Source organism: Nycticebus coucang, chromosome 1 (assembly GCF_027406575.1).
Source record: "Nycticebus coucang isolate mNycCou1 chromosome 1, mNycCou1.pri, whole genome shotgun sequence".
Lineage (NCBI taxonomy): Eukaryota > Metazoa > Chordata > Mammalia > Primates > Lorisidae > Nycticebus > Nycticebus coucang.
The window spans coordinates 165,392,849-165,405,570 of NC_069780.1; the positions used below are offsets into that span (position 1 = coordinate 165,392,849).

General features: G+C 35.0%; 1 protein-coding gene across 2 annotated transcripts in view; it reads right to left on the reverse strand.

The window, feature by feature from the left end:
• Positions 1-12,722, reverse strand: part of WDR70 (WD repeat domain 70) — a 345,496-nt gene that overhangs the window by 249,715 nt on the left and 83,059 nt on the right. For both annotated transcript variants that reach the window (XM_053592015.1, XM_053592008.1), the window contains exon 8: positions 9,499-9,632. In XM_053592015.1, coding sequence (XP_053447990.1) covers positions 9,499-9,632 — 134 coding nt within the window. The remainder of the gene's footprint in view (positions 1-9,498; positions 9,633-12,722) is intronic.

The window sequence follows — 12,722 nt, forward strand, 5'->3', positions numbered from 1 at the left end:
CAAGATGAGGGGTTAATTATGACACAACTCCCTTCACTATAGCCCCCCCCAAAATGAAATACCTAGGAATATACCTAACAAAGGAGGTCAAGGACTTCTATAAAGAAATTATGAAACCCTAAGAAAAGAAATAACAGAGAACTTTAACAAATGGAAGAACATACCATGTTCATGGAAGAATCAACGTTCTTAAAATGTCTATACTTCCCAGAGCAATCTACTGATTCAACGTCTTCCCTATTAAAATACCAACATCCTATTTTCAAGACCTAGAAAAAATGATTCTGCATTTTGTATAGAACCAGAAAAAACCTATACAGGTTTTTTCTCAATTTTTACTAAGGCAGTTTTAGGTAATAAAAACAAAGCTGGAGGTATCTCCATACCAGATTTTAGGCTGTACTACAAGGCCATAGTGGTCAAGACAGCATGGTACTGGCACAAAAATAGAGACATAGACATTTGGAATCGAATAGAAAACCAGGAAATGAAACCAATAACTTACAATCACCTAATCTTCGACAAACCAAACAAAAATGTACACTGGGGGGAAATTCCCTATTCAATAAATAGTGCTGGGAGAACTGGATATCCACATGTAAAAGACTGAAACTGGACCCACAGCTCTCTGCACTCACAAAAATTGATTCAAGATGGATAAAGAACTTAAATTTAAGGCATGAAACGATAAAAATCCTCAAAGGAAGCATAGAAAAAACACTGGAAGATATCAGCCTGGGGAAAGACTATGAAGAAGACTGCCATGGCAATTGCAACAACAAAAAAAAATAAATGAATGGGATTTCATTAAACTGAAAAACTTCTGTACAGCTAAGGAGACAACAACCAAAGCAAATAGACGACCTACACAATAGGAAATGATATTTGCATATTTTCAATCAGACAAAATCTTAATAACTAGGATCTATACAGAACTTAAATTAATCCACATGAAAAAAAGCAAACAATCTCATGCATCAATGGGGAAGAGAGATGAACAGAACCTTCTCTAAAGAAGACAGACAAATGACTAGCAAACACATGAAAAAATGCTCACCATCCCTAATTATTAGAGAAATGCAAATTAAAATTACTCTGAGATACAGCTAACCCCAGCAAGCATGGCCTATATCACAAAATCTCAAAACTGCAGATGCTGGCGCAGATGGGGAGAGAAAGGAACACTTTTACACTGCTGGTGGGATTGCAAACGAATACAACCTTTTTGGAAGGAAGTATGGAGAAACCTCAAAGAATTCAGTCTACACCTCCCATTTCATCCTGCAATCCCATTACTGGGCATCTATCCAGAAGGAAAAAAAAAACTTTTATTATAAAGACACTTGTACACTAGACTTTTTATCACAGCCCAATTTACAACCTCCAAAACTTGGAAACACCCTAAATGCCCCTCAACCCAGGAACAGATAGGCAAGCTGTGGTATTGTATACGTATACCACGGAATACTATTCAGCCTTTAAAAAAAAATGGAGAGTTTGCAGCATTTGTATTAACCTGGATGGAGGTGGAACACATTATTCTTAATGAAACATCACAGGAATGGAGAAGTATGAATCCTATGTATTCAGCTTTGATATGAGGACAATTAATGACACGGTACGGGGTGGGGGAAGGGGAGAGCAGAGAGAGAGACAAAGAGGGAGAGGGGTGGGGGAAAGGAAAAGAAAGAAAATAAAAAGAAAAGAAAATAGTGACTAATTCTCACATAAACTGGATTTAATTTTGACCAAAGTACATTATTTGAACAATAATTTTTAATTTGACTTGTTTATATGTTGTTTAGGACATTGCATCCTCATTTATAAGTAAAATATGTTTGTAATTTCCCTTTATAATAATATATTTTTTCCAATTTTAATATCAGGTATATCCAGATGAAGTAGAATGAATTTGAAGTATTTTTTCTTTTTCTATTGTCTATATAGATTTGGAATGATCTGTTTTTTGATTTATTTTCTATTTTTATTTATAAATACTAGTTGTCTATTTTTGGAGACTTTAGAAAAAAAAAAAAATTAGTATCCCCGGAAATAATTCTCCTCACTATTGAGAGGCCTTTTTGGGGGGCTTTGTTTCTTCTCTCTTACTATCAAAGTTTCCATAATTCCAATAGCTGGCATTTCAGGTGGTTTCTTTGTTTTCTTGCTAGAATTTTACCTTTTCTTTTTTTTTTTTTTTTGCAGTTTTTGGTTGGGGCTGGGTTTGAACCCGCCACCTGTGGCATTTGGGGCCAGCGCCTTTCTCCTTTGAGCCACAGGCACCACCCTAGAATTTTACCTTTTCATGACTTTATTTTTTTTTTTTTAATTGTTGAGGATTCATTGAGGGTAAAAGAATCCAGGTTCTTTTCATAACTTTAAATTAACTATATCTGGGATTGAGGCAGAACTTCGCTGTAAATTATGAATTACATATTGTTCTTTTTGATCATCTATAGTCAATGTATGATGTGCTTCCCAGTATCTCACAACCCTTTTGGAGACTGAAGCATCCCTTCCCTCAGCTACTGGGACTATCGGTAGTTGGCTGCTCTCTGCTGAGTTCTTCTCTGGAAATTGCCCCTGGCTAATCTCATTCAAGATTCATGTTTGTGGGATGGCAGATATCCAAAGACTGGCCATTCCCTCAATTCAGACATCTTTGAGGAGCTGTCCCAACTTCAGAGGTTCCTCAAGGGATCAACTGAGATATTTGTCGGGACTTCAATAGAGTTCAACTTCTTGCTCTGTCTGTCCTGCTTCATTCTTTCACTCTCACTGGTCCTCATCTAGACAGCTTTGCCCAATCAATAAACTTCCTGCTGGTATATTTCTACTATAGAGTCTGTTTCCCAGGAAACCTACACTGCATTGTTTCCACTGTATGTTATTTAACATTTATAGGCGGCGCCTATGGCTCAGTCAGTAAGGCGCCAGCCCAATATACCGAGGGTGGCAGGTTCAAACCCGGCCCCAGCCAAACTGCAACCAAAAAATAGCCTGGCGTTGTGGCGGGCGCCTGTAGTCCCAGCTACTCGAGAGGCTGAGGCAAGAGAATCCCTTAAGCCGAGGAGTTGGAGGTTGCTGTGAGCTGTGTGAGGCCACGGCACTCTACCAAGGGCCATAAAGTGAGATTCTGTCTCTACAAAAAAAAAAAAAAATTTATAATATTTTGCATAGAAAGTATATTTCATTATCCTTGTGCTTGGACATAAAAATTAACTCATGTAATAAAATCTGTCATTTGTTTCAATAAAAAAAATAAATAAAAATATTGATAATACCAACAGTAGCTAAGGATGTAAAATAACTAGAACTCTTCTTACTTATTGTAGCAATATGTGAGAGCAAAAGGATAAGCACTTTGAAAAAGTTAGGCAGTTGCTTATAAAAGTTACCACACACATACTATGTGACTCAGCAATTCATGCTTAAGTATTTACCCAAAGGTATAAAAACACCTGTTCACAAAAAAAGACTTTGTGTACAGGAATATGTATAGAAGCTTTATTTGTAATATCTAAAAACTGGAAATAAGCCAAATGTCTATCAACTGGTGAACGGAAAAACAAACTGTAGTACAGTGATAAAAACAAATACCACGAGAGGCGCCTGTGGCTCAGTGAGTAGGGCGCCGGCCCCATATGCTGACGGTGGCGGGTTCAAACCCGGCCCGGGCCAAACTGCAACAAAAAAATAGCTGGGCGTTGTGGCAGGCGCCTGTAGTCCCAGCTGCTTGGGAGGCTGAGGCAAGAAAATCGCGTAAGCCCAAGAGTTAGAGGTTGCTATGAGCTGTGACACCATGGCACTCTACCCGAGGGCGGTACAGTGAGACTCTGTCTCTACAAAAAAATTAAAAAAAAAAAAAAAACCCAGCTGCTTGGGAGGCTGAGGCAAGAGAATCGCTTAAGCCCAGGAGTTGGAGGTTGCTGTGAGTTGTGTGAGGCCACGGCACTCTACAGAGGGCCATAAAGTGAGACTCTGTCTCTACAAAAAAAAAAACAAAAAAACAAATACCACACAGCAATAAAAGAGGGCAAGACAGCTGATAGATGCAATAGCAAAAACAGATCAGTGGTTGCCTGGGTCACTAGAAGGTACTTACTGCAAAGTGGCTAGAAGGAACTTCGGGGAAGAATAGAAACTTTTTACAACTTGATTGTGGTGGGAGTAATATGACTATCACTGTATTAATTTCTCAAAACTTACAGAATTATAGACTTAATAAAGAATGAATTTCGGGTGGCACCTGTGGCTCAAGGAGTAGGGCGCCAGTCCCATATGCCGAAGGTGGCGGGTTCAAACCTAGCCCCGGCCAAAAAAAAAAAAAAAAAAGGAATGAATTTCACCATATGTAAATTATACCTGAATAAATCTGACTTTTAAAAAGTTTACTAAAAGAGTAGAAAATTCATAAATTGCACTGGCATAACAGATTTTCAAAAATTGTGGCAAAAAAAAAAAAAAGATTCAGAGAACTGGATCAGAGAGAGACAAAGAGAATTGATTACAAAGAGCCAAAACAGGATAGCCTGTATTCCTAAAAATAAAATTAGAATAGATAACAATGTAAAATAGTCTGATTTTCCAGAGGTAAAATCTAATGCTATAGTACTAACAAAAATTCAGAAATGGGAAGTAATACTTGAAAGATAGGAAAGATAACTTCAGACTCTGTACACTGAAATTCCTTCACATTAAATAAATACTAAATGAGTTACTATTTATTGAGTGCTTTACTAGGTGCCAGATACTGTGCCATGTACTTTACATACATTATTTCATTTAATAAATAGACACTATTGAAAGAATACTAAGAAAGAGACATTGCCAATAGTATTTTATAAGCAAGGAAGCCAGGGATCCAAGTGATTAAATAACTTGTCTAAAGTCATACAGCAAATGAACTGGTCAAGACAATTCAGATTTAGATCTATAGATAACTCTGAACCCATGCTCTTACTCAATATGCACATTGACTCTCTAGTAATACTTAGTTGTAGAATTAAATTTTTACATAAATCAGTATGCTACAGAAAAGAAAGAGGGATTAAAAATACTTCATCGACAATATGGCCCAGGTCATTTAAATTGGCAGAGAAAACAATGTAGCGTGCCCACTGCATAAAGCATTGACTCATCCATCCTAATATCTAGTAATAGAAATTTTTTAATTTCTGAATCTAAGATTGGCTGAAGGAGGCAAAACACCAGGTGAAAGGTGTTGTTGTTGTTGTTGTTGTTTTTATTTCTTTGAACTCCGGAACAGCTTAATTAAGGAACTGATAATAAATGCCAATAACTGCAAATGTCATTTGAATAAGTGCAAATCTTTTCAGTAGCAATCACTTTTTATATAAAATGAATAGAAATCACAAGATCTAATAAAACTCATTAACCAGTTAGCATGAGAACATATATATGTCCCATTTTTGTTTTGAAAAAGAGCTAAGCAGATCAACCTTAAACCTGTAGCTCAATGCATCACCAACAGTGCAGAGCCAGTGATTTCAAAAACTGTTCCTAATTTGCCCTACAGTGATAAGAGTTTAAGCTAAGATTAAAAATCTTCCATTCTTTTCAAAAAGATAGGAATATCTTGCCAAAAATAGTTCTTTGCTCTACATAACAGAAAATTTTTGGAAAAAATATGGAAAGATTCTAGTATTCATAACTTATTTAATGAATGATAAGTTCCAATTATGTATGTGCTAGTATACAGTCAACAAATATAATAAAATCACATCATTTCTGATAGTTACAAGTTTTGTAAAGAAATAAATCAAGGCAAGGCATAGTGGCTCACACCTGTAATCCCAACACCTTGGCCAGGAGGACTGTTTAAGGCCAAGAGTTCAAGGTTACAGTGAGCTATGACTGCACCACTGCATTCCTGCCTGGTTGACACAGTGAAACCTTGTCTGAAAAATAAGACAGCCTCTGTGCCTACTTGCCCTCACAATAGAGGTCCATTCTCTGTGTATGGTGAAAATATCTTGCTCCACAAGCCTATATCTTGCTTTTACTCTGTAAACGTATTTTTCTCTTCCTCGATAAATTTTGTTCTATAAAAATTAAATGAAATAATAAAATAGGCTGAGCATGGTGGCTCACACTTGTAATTCTAGCACTCTGGGAGGCCAAAGTGGGTGGATTGCTTGAGCTCAGGAGTTCAAGACCACCCTGAGCAAGAGTGAGATTCTACTAAAAATAGAAAAATTTGCTGGGTGCCATGGCAAGCACCTGTAGTCCCTGCTGCTCAGGAGGCTGAGGCAAGAGGGATAACTTGAGCCCAAGAGTTTGAGGTTGCTGTGAACTATTGACAACACTGCACTCTACCCAAGGGCAACAGAGTGAAACTCTACCTCCAAAATATAAAAATAATAAAATAAATAAAATAAAAAGATTAGTTGTAAACAAACATAACAAAATAGAGGAAAAGAAAGTAGCTAGATAGATTTCTACTTTGCTTATCAAATAGATCCTGATTAATGATAATCTATAGGGGAAAAGCCACATATGGCTCTAAGTAACTTACTCTAATAGTTGTAAATATCTAATAATTTAGAAAATGATATTAATAAGGAAATCCATCAATCCACTAATAATTATAAAAAATTTAATTAAATTATATTATCATTAATCCAAACTCAATGAGCTCTTAACTAAGAAAAAAGAAACAGTGACAATGATATGATTACTGAAATTTATAACTCTGCTTCCTTACACTATCAACTTCCACATAAATAATGGCTCCTGTTTTGTAAGAGGAATCTTTATCTTCAGTTTCTCTTTCAGAATTAATTGATAATATGAAAAACAAAAGAAAGAATAAATTCCTGGGGGGGGGGAATCCATATAAAATATGGATTCTAGTTACTAATCTCTCATAAAATTATGTTAAATAAATGATCTATTCTACTACCAAAAAATTCTGCTTTACTACCTAAGGGTAGTGACAGACTTCTAATAAACGGCAAATGGAAAGGAGTAGAAAAAGTAACCTTACAAGAAAGAAAAACATGATAGCCATGTATCCCCAATATAGTGTGACAAGAAGGGAACTTCATATCTATGATATTCTTCCTGAAGACCCAGAATCTCAGTCTAGCCATTAGAAAAACATCAGATGAAACCAAACTGAAGGACATTCTACAAACTACCTGATCAGTACCTTAAAACTGTCAAGGTCATGAAAAGCAATAAAAGATTAAAAAATATCACAGACAGAGGACACTAAAACAAATATTAAGAACTAAATGTAATGTGGTATCTTAGAGGAATCATTAGTGGAAAAAACAGTGAAATCAAAATAACTTTTGGATATTAATTAATAGTAATTGACTAACGTTGGTTTCTTATGACAAACAGACTGTGGTAATATAAGCTGTTAACTATGAGGAAATCTGAGTAATGTGTGTACATAAAATCTGTATTACACCTTTGTGGCTTTTCTGTAAATTAAAAAACATTATGGCCAACCACAGTGGCTCATATCTGTTATCTCAGCATTCTGGGTGGCTGAGGTGGGAGGACTGATTGAGCCCAGGAGTGCAAAACCAGCCTGGACAAAGCAAAACCCTATTTTTCCAAGCTATTTGGGAGGCTGGAAGTTTGAGGTTGTTGTGAGCTAGGCTAAGCGCATGGCATTCTAGACTAGGCAACAGCAACTCTCTAAATAAATAAACAAGCAAACAAATAATATTCTAAGATATTTATTATTATATAATATTTAATAATATTTATCAAATATTAAATAATTATATAAGGGGGGACAGATGGAGGGAGGGTAATCGATGGGACCTCACCTACTATGCATATTGAAAGCATACATGTCCAATATATTAATAGTAGAGTATTTATGTCTAAACACAACAATTAAATAAGTAAAGTGAATGATATGTTAACCAGTTTGATGTAAGCATTCCAAATTATATGTAAAATCAACACATTGTACCCCATAAATGCAGTAATGTATGTAGTTATGATCTAATTAAAAAAAATATTCTAAGATAACTAGTTTACTAAAATTTTGAAATGGAAATATCAATGTGATTTTGTCATTTAAACACAGGCAAACAAATGCATGCAAGCATAAGTATCTATATTTTCTACCTTTTTCCATTGCAAAGGTGAAGAAGCAATAATATCCCAACATCAGTGAGCACGCCTGGCATCCAGATTTGGTCTCTAAATACTATTCCCACAAAAAAGAAAGTAAGGCTCCTAGGGAAGTACTGATTCTAGGACTCAGCAAGAAATGTACCAGGAAGCCTACTTCATGTGGTGCCAGAAACTAAACAAGCCTTTAAAGACTATAATAAAGTTATGTCAAAATTATATAGCAATCAAGGACTCCCAATGGCCAAATCTGGGACAATTTAAATATCAAAAAGAATGAAGACTGCAATTGTCTGAAACACGTGAAAATTTAAACATCATAAATACTGATACTGAAAAAATATAAAGCAAAAAAAAAAAAAAACCCTGCAATAATAGAAACAACTAATTTACCACTACCAAACTTTAAGCTGAAAATGAGTAATAAAGGAGAGATAACTAAGCATTTATCCCATCTCTCCAGTAGGAACTCTATTTCAGGGTAACCAAATAACATTAATAAGGAATGTTAACGAGGAAACGTCCTACTTTCAGAAGAATGCCAGGAAATAAATGCAAATAAAATAACAGAAAAAACAAAATCACCACTTTATAACCATAATTGAGATAACTGATTCAGGTAGGAAGTATTATTGGATGCATTAAGTAAAAGGATGATGAGTATCTGGTTTCTTGCATCTCTCATATAAAATACTAACTTTACAATGAAGGAATCAGATATCTGCAGCTTAATCTAAGAATCTATCTTAATTTCTAGTCACTAATAGAATAACTAGACAGTACATGCCACCTAATATGATACACTATGAATTATGATCAAGCCTCTGCTCTTCTGTAGGAAATATTAGACAAGAAAGAAAAAAACAAGTAAAATGATACCAAAAGGAAGTATATGGTAAAAGATTAGACACAGTCAAAAATAGAGATAAGAGTTAAGAGTATGGCTTATGATAACAACACATAAGGCACTTTCTAATATAATGCTAGCTGACCAAACCAAACAGTGCAGCACAGATCAGTACCTGAATATGGGTTTAACATATCATATATAATATTGCACATTATTTAAAATAAACTAGGCAAAGTAAATATTTCTAAATAAACTAGCCAAGGTAAATATTACTAAATTAAAATATTTTTGAAAAATAACAAAAGACAGAAAATGCCTTTAAAAGATAGGTTAACTATTAAATTTAAGGAAAGAAATGTAAGGTTGACTTAACTTTCATTTGAATAAAAAAAAGCAGTATATAATCATGTAAACTTAATGTATTTTGGCATACATTACTGTAGATAGAATTCAAATGACAATAGAACTGTCTTCAAGTATAAAGGTATTAATTCAAATATGAAGATGTTAAGTAAATGAATACATACCATTCACAGGGCTGAAGAGATCGAAATGCCTTAAAAGAAGCATCCATTCCAGCAAAATCCCAAAATTTAACATCATAGTCATATCCTCCAGTCACCAAACGGGCACCTGAGGGATCCAGACCCAAAGCAGATACCTGGCATTAAAAAAATAAAATTAAATTAACTGGAGCAAAACAACCTATAGTTTATAATACCCACTTCTGTTCTTTAACCTCACCCCCTACCTTATAGGCACTGGAAAGACAAACCACCAACTGTTGTTACGTCTGAAAAGTGGGAATGAACAGCATTTTCTGTGTTATTTGCCTTTGCTATTTTGAGTATTATTCCTTTTGAAATAAAGAATAGAAAATATGTTAAATGTACTCTATTTGACAGCTTTGTCCCAACTCATCAAACATGTACTCAGAAGATATATCATTATAATTCCTTATGCTAAATTGTTTTAGTATATAAATAGAAGTCTCATAAATAATTCAGCTTTTTCAATATACAATCTTGAGGAAACCTTTTAACATAATTTAACTACATCTGAATGAAGACCACAGAAATCTAAAATTACCAAAATGAGTAATGCTACTGGGAGCTTTAAGAAATCTATTTAACAAAGTCAGACAAAGCAGAAATTATTATCTGGTGCATAGAGCCAAATTACTCAGTATATTTCTTTTAAACAATTATTTTTAAAGCTAAATTTATGAGGGACTAATCACATTATAATAGTACTTATTTAGTTCCTTAAGATATTTGCTTTTCCTGTGAATTTTCCTAGGTTCAATTGATATGGGAATATCCAATTTGTAAATTAATTGTTCTTGAACTGTATTTAAATTCTGTCAAAACAGGAAGTCCTTGGATCTACTGCCCTCTCAGACAGAAAGAACTGCATTGGGAACATTTAGTGTGATTACCACATATATGATAGAGTGAAAGGATTAAGGTTTTATACAAAGGAAATTTCCATACATCAGTTCCCTTGATAGACTTGAGATGTAATTAACATAATTTTTATCATTAACTAAACCAGATACTGACAAAATAATTTAGATTCGTTTCAATTACTATCTGTAAACACATATGTCATAATATAAAGGAATTACATAGAAATAATAAGTAACTTATCATATGTTAAAATTAGATAAGAACTCTAAAGTTGTTACAGAAAGCATGCGAATGAAAACGAAGTCATTTTTATGCCTGAACAATAATATATTAAAACTTAAAAAAATTAAATATAGAAATAAATGAATAGTAGTTTTAAAAGTCTAAAAAGTGTGAGGGCAGCACCTGTGGCTCAATCGGTAAGGCGGCGCCGGCGCCATATACCAAGGGTGGCAGGTTCAAACCCGGCCCCAGCCGAACTGCAACAACAACAAAAAATAGCCAGGTGTTGTGGCAGGCGCCTGTAGTCCCAGCTACTCGGGAGGCTGAGGCAAGAGAAACGCTTAAGCCCAGGAGTTGGAGGTTGCTGTGAGCTGTGTGATGCCACGGCACTCTACCGAGGGCCATAAAATGAAACTCTGTATCTACAAAAAAAAATAATAATAAAAAATAAAAGTCTAAAAAGTGACTTCTGCTACCACCACCACAAACTCACTTGCCTCCATGCTCTTTATGCCATCCTCCTCTCCTGTTACAGTTAAAAAGGTGTTTCTTTGCCTGATAAGGCTAAAACCCCACCAGTTTTCATCTCTTTATAACATGATATGGAACAGTAAATTCATGATGGTTCCTCTAATCTGCGCTTATTCTCTCATGAAGAGTGTAAACCCCATATGGACAAAGACCATGTCTGTGCCTAGCACAGTGCCTGGCACAAAATAAAAACTCTAATAAATAGTTGTTTCAAAGAAAAAAGACCAAAAATTTTTAAGGTTTACATAACACAAGCAGTGCAGTCTGACAAATATGAGATAAATTGCCCTATATCAAAAAAGAACAAGTCTGGCTCAGCACCTGTGGCTCAAGCGGCTAAGGCGCCAGCCACATACACCTGAGCTGGTGGGTTCGAATCCAGCCCTGGCCTGCCAAACAACGATGGTTGCAATAAAAAAATAGCCAGGCGTTGTGGCAGGCGCCTGTAGTCCCAGCTACTTGGGAGGCAGAGGCAGGAAAATTGCTTGAGCACAGGACTTGGAGGTTGCTGAGAGCTGTGATGCCACACACTCTACCCAGGGCGACAGCTTGAGGCTCTGTCTCAAAAAACAAAACAAAACAAGTCAGACACAGTGGCATGTCCCTGCAGTACTTGGGAGGCTGAGAAAGAGGATCACTTGAGCCTAGAAGTTTAAGGCAATCCTGGGCAACATGGCAAGACTCTGTCCAGAGAGAGACAGAGTGGGGTGGGAGGGGAGGGAGGAAAAAGTAAAAAAGAAAAAAGAACAGCAGAATAAATCACAAAGTTGACTATTCTCCTAAGAGAAGACAGATGGCAAGTTCTATAGCAAAGTTAGAAAATGAGGCTTTCACTCTAAAGTATAAGATGTTTACTGTTGCTTGTATATATCATTTATCATCCACCAAAAGGATATGAAAGGTAATGAGCAAAACAGAAAAACAGGGCTTAGAGGTAAAAAATACTCTCCCCTAGTTAAAGAACGTACGTTCAGCCACAAGATCTGCTAAACTACTTCCCAATCTTTATGTCCCAAAGAGCTGAAGAACACAGAAAGTCTAATCAACTCTCAGTTGCATTTTAATCACACTGAAATAAAAAAGAATTCATATAATATAAATATTGGTCTAAAACAATAATTTATAATAGAGTTGAAAAGAATAATTATTTTAATTTATATAAGAATTATATATCAAATGATATATATGATATCAAATTATTCTGGATGATGGTCTAGACTTTTTGACCAAGAGATAAAATATTTTAAACTTTTTATTTTAATGTTTACTACACAAAATGTCAGATACCATAAAAGATAGTCTCTTGTTCCAACTTGAGAAACAACACAAACATTTTCAGCTTTGGTCTTTATGTTATGAGAATTAATTTTCATCATCCTCTCCTTTCAAGAAGCTTTAGAGTAATCTATAATAAGGCACTTCAATTGATCTCATAGCACATTATCTGTATAAATGGCTGGATACTTGAAAATTTTTCCTGTGATTATAAATTCTTAAGCAAAATATTTAAAATTTTTTTTAATTTTAAGTGTTTCCAAAACCACAGCTCAAGGCTTGCTTACATAAAAATTAGTAAAACATCCATTTTA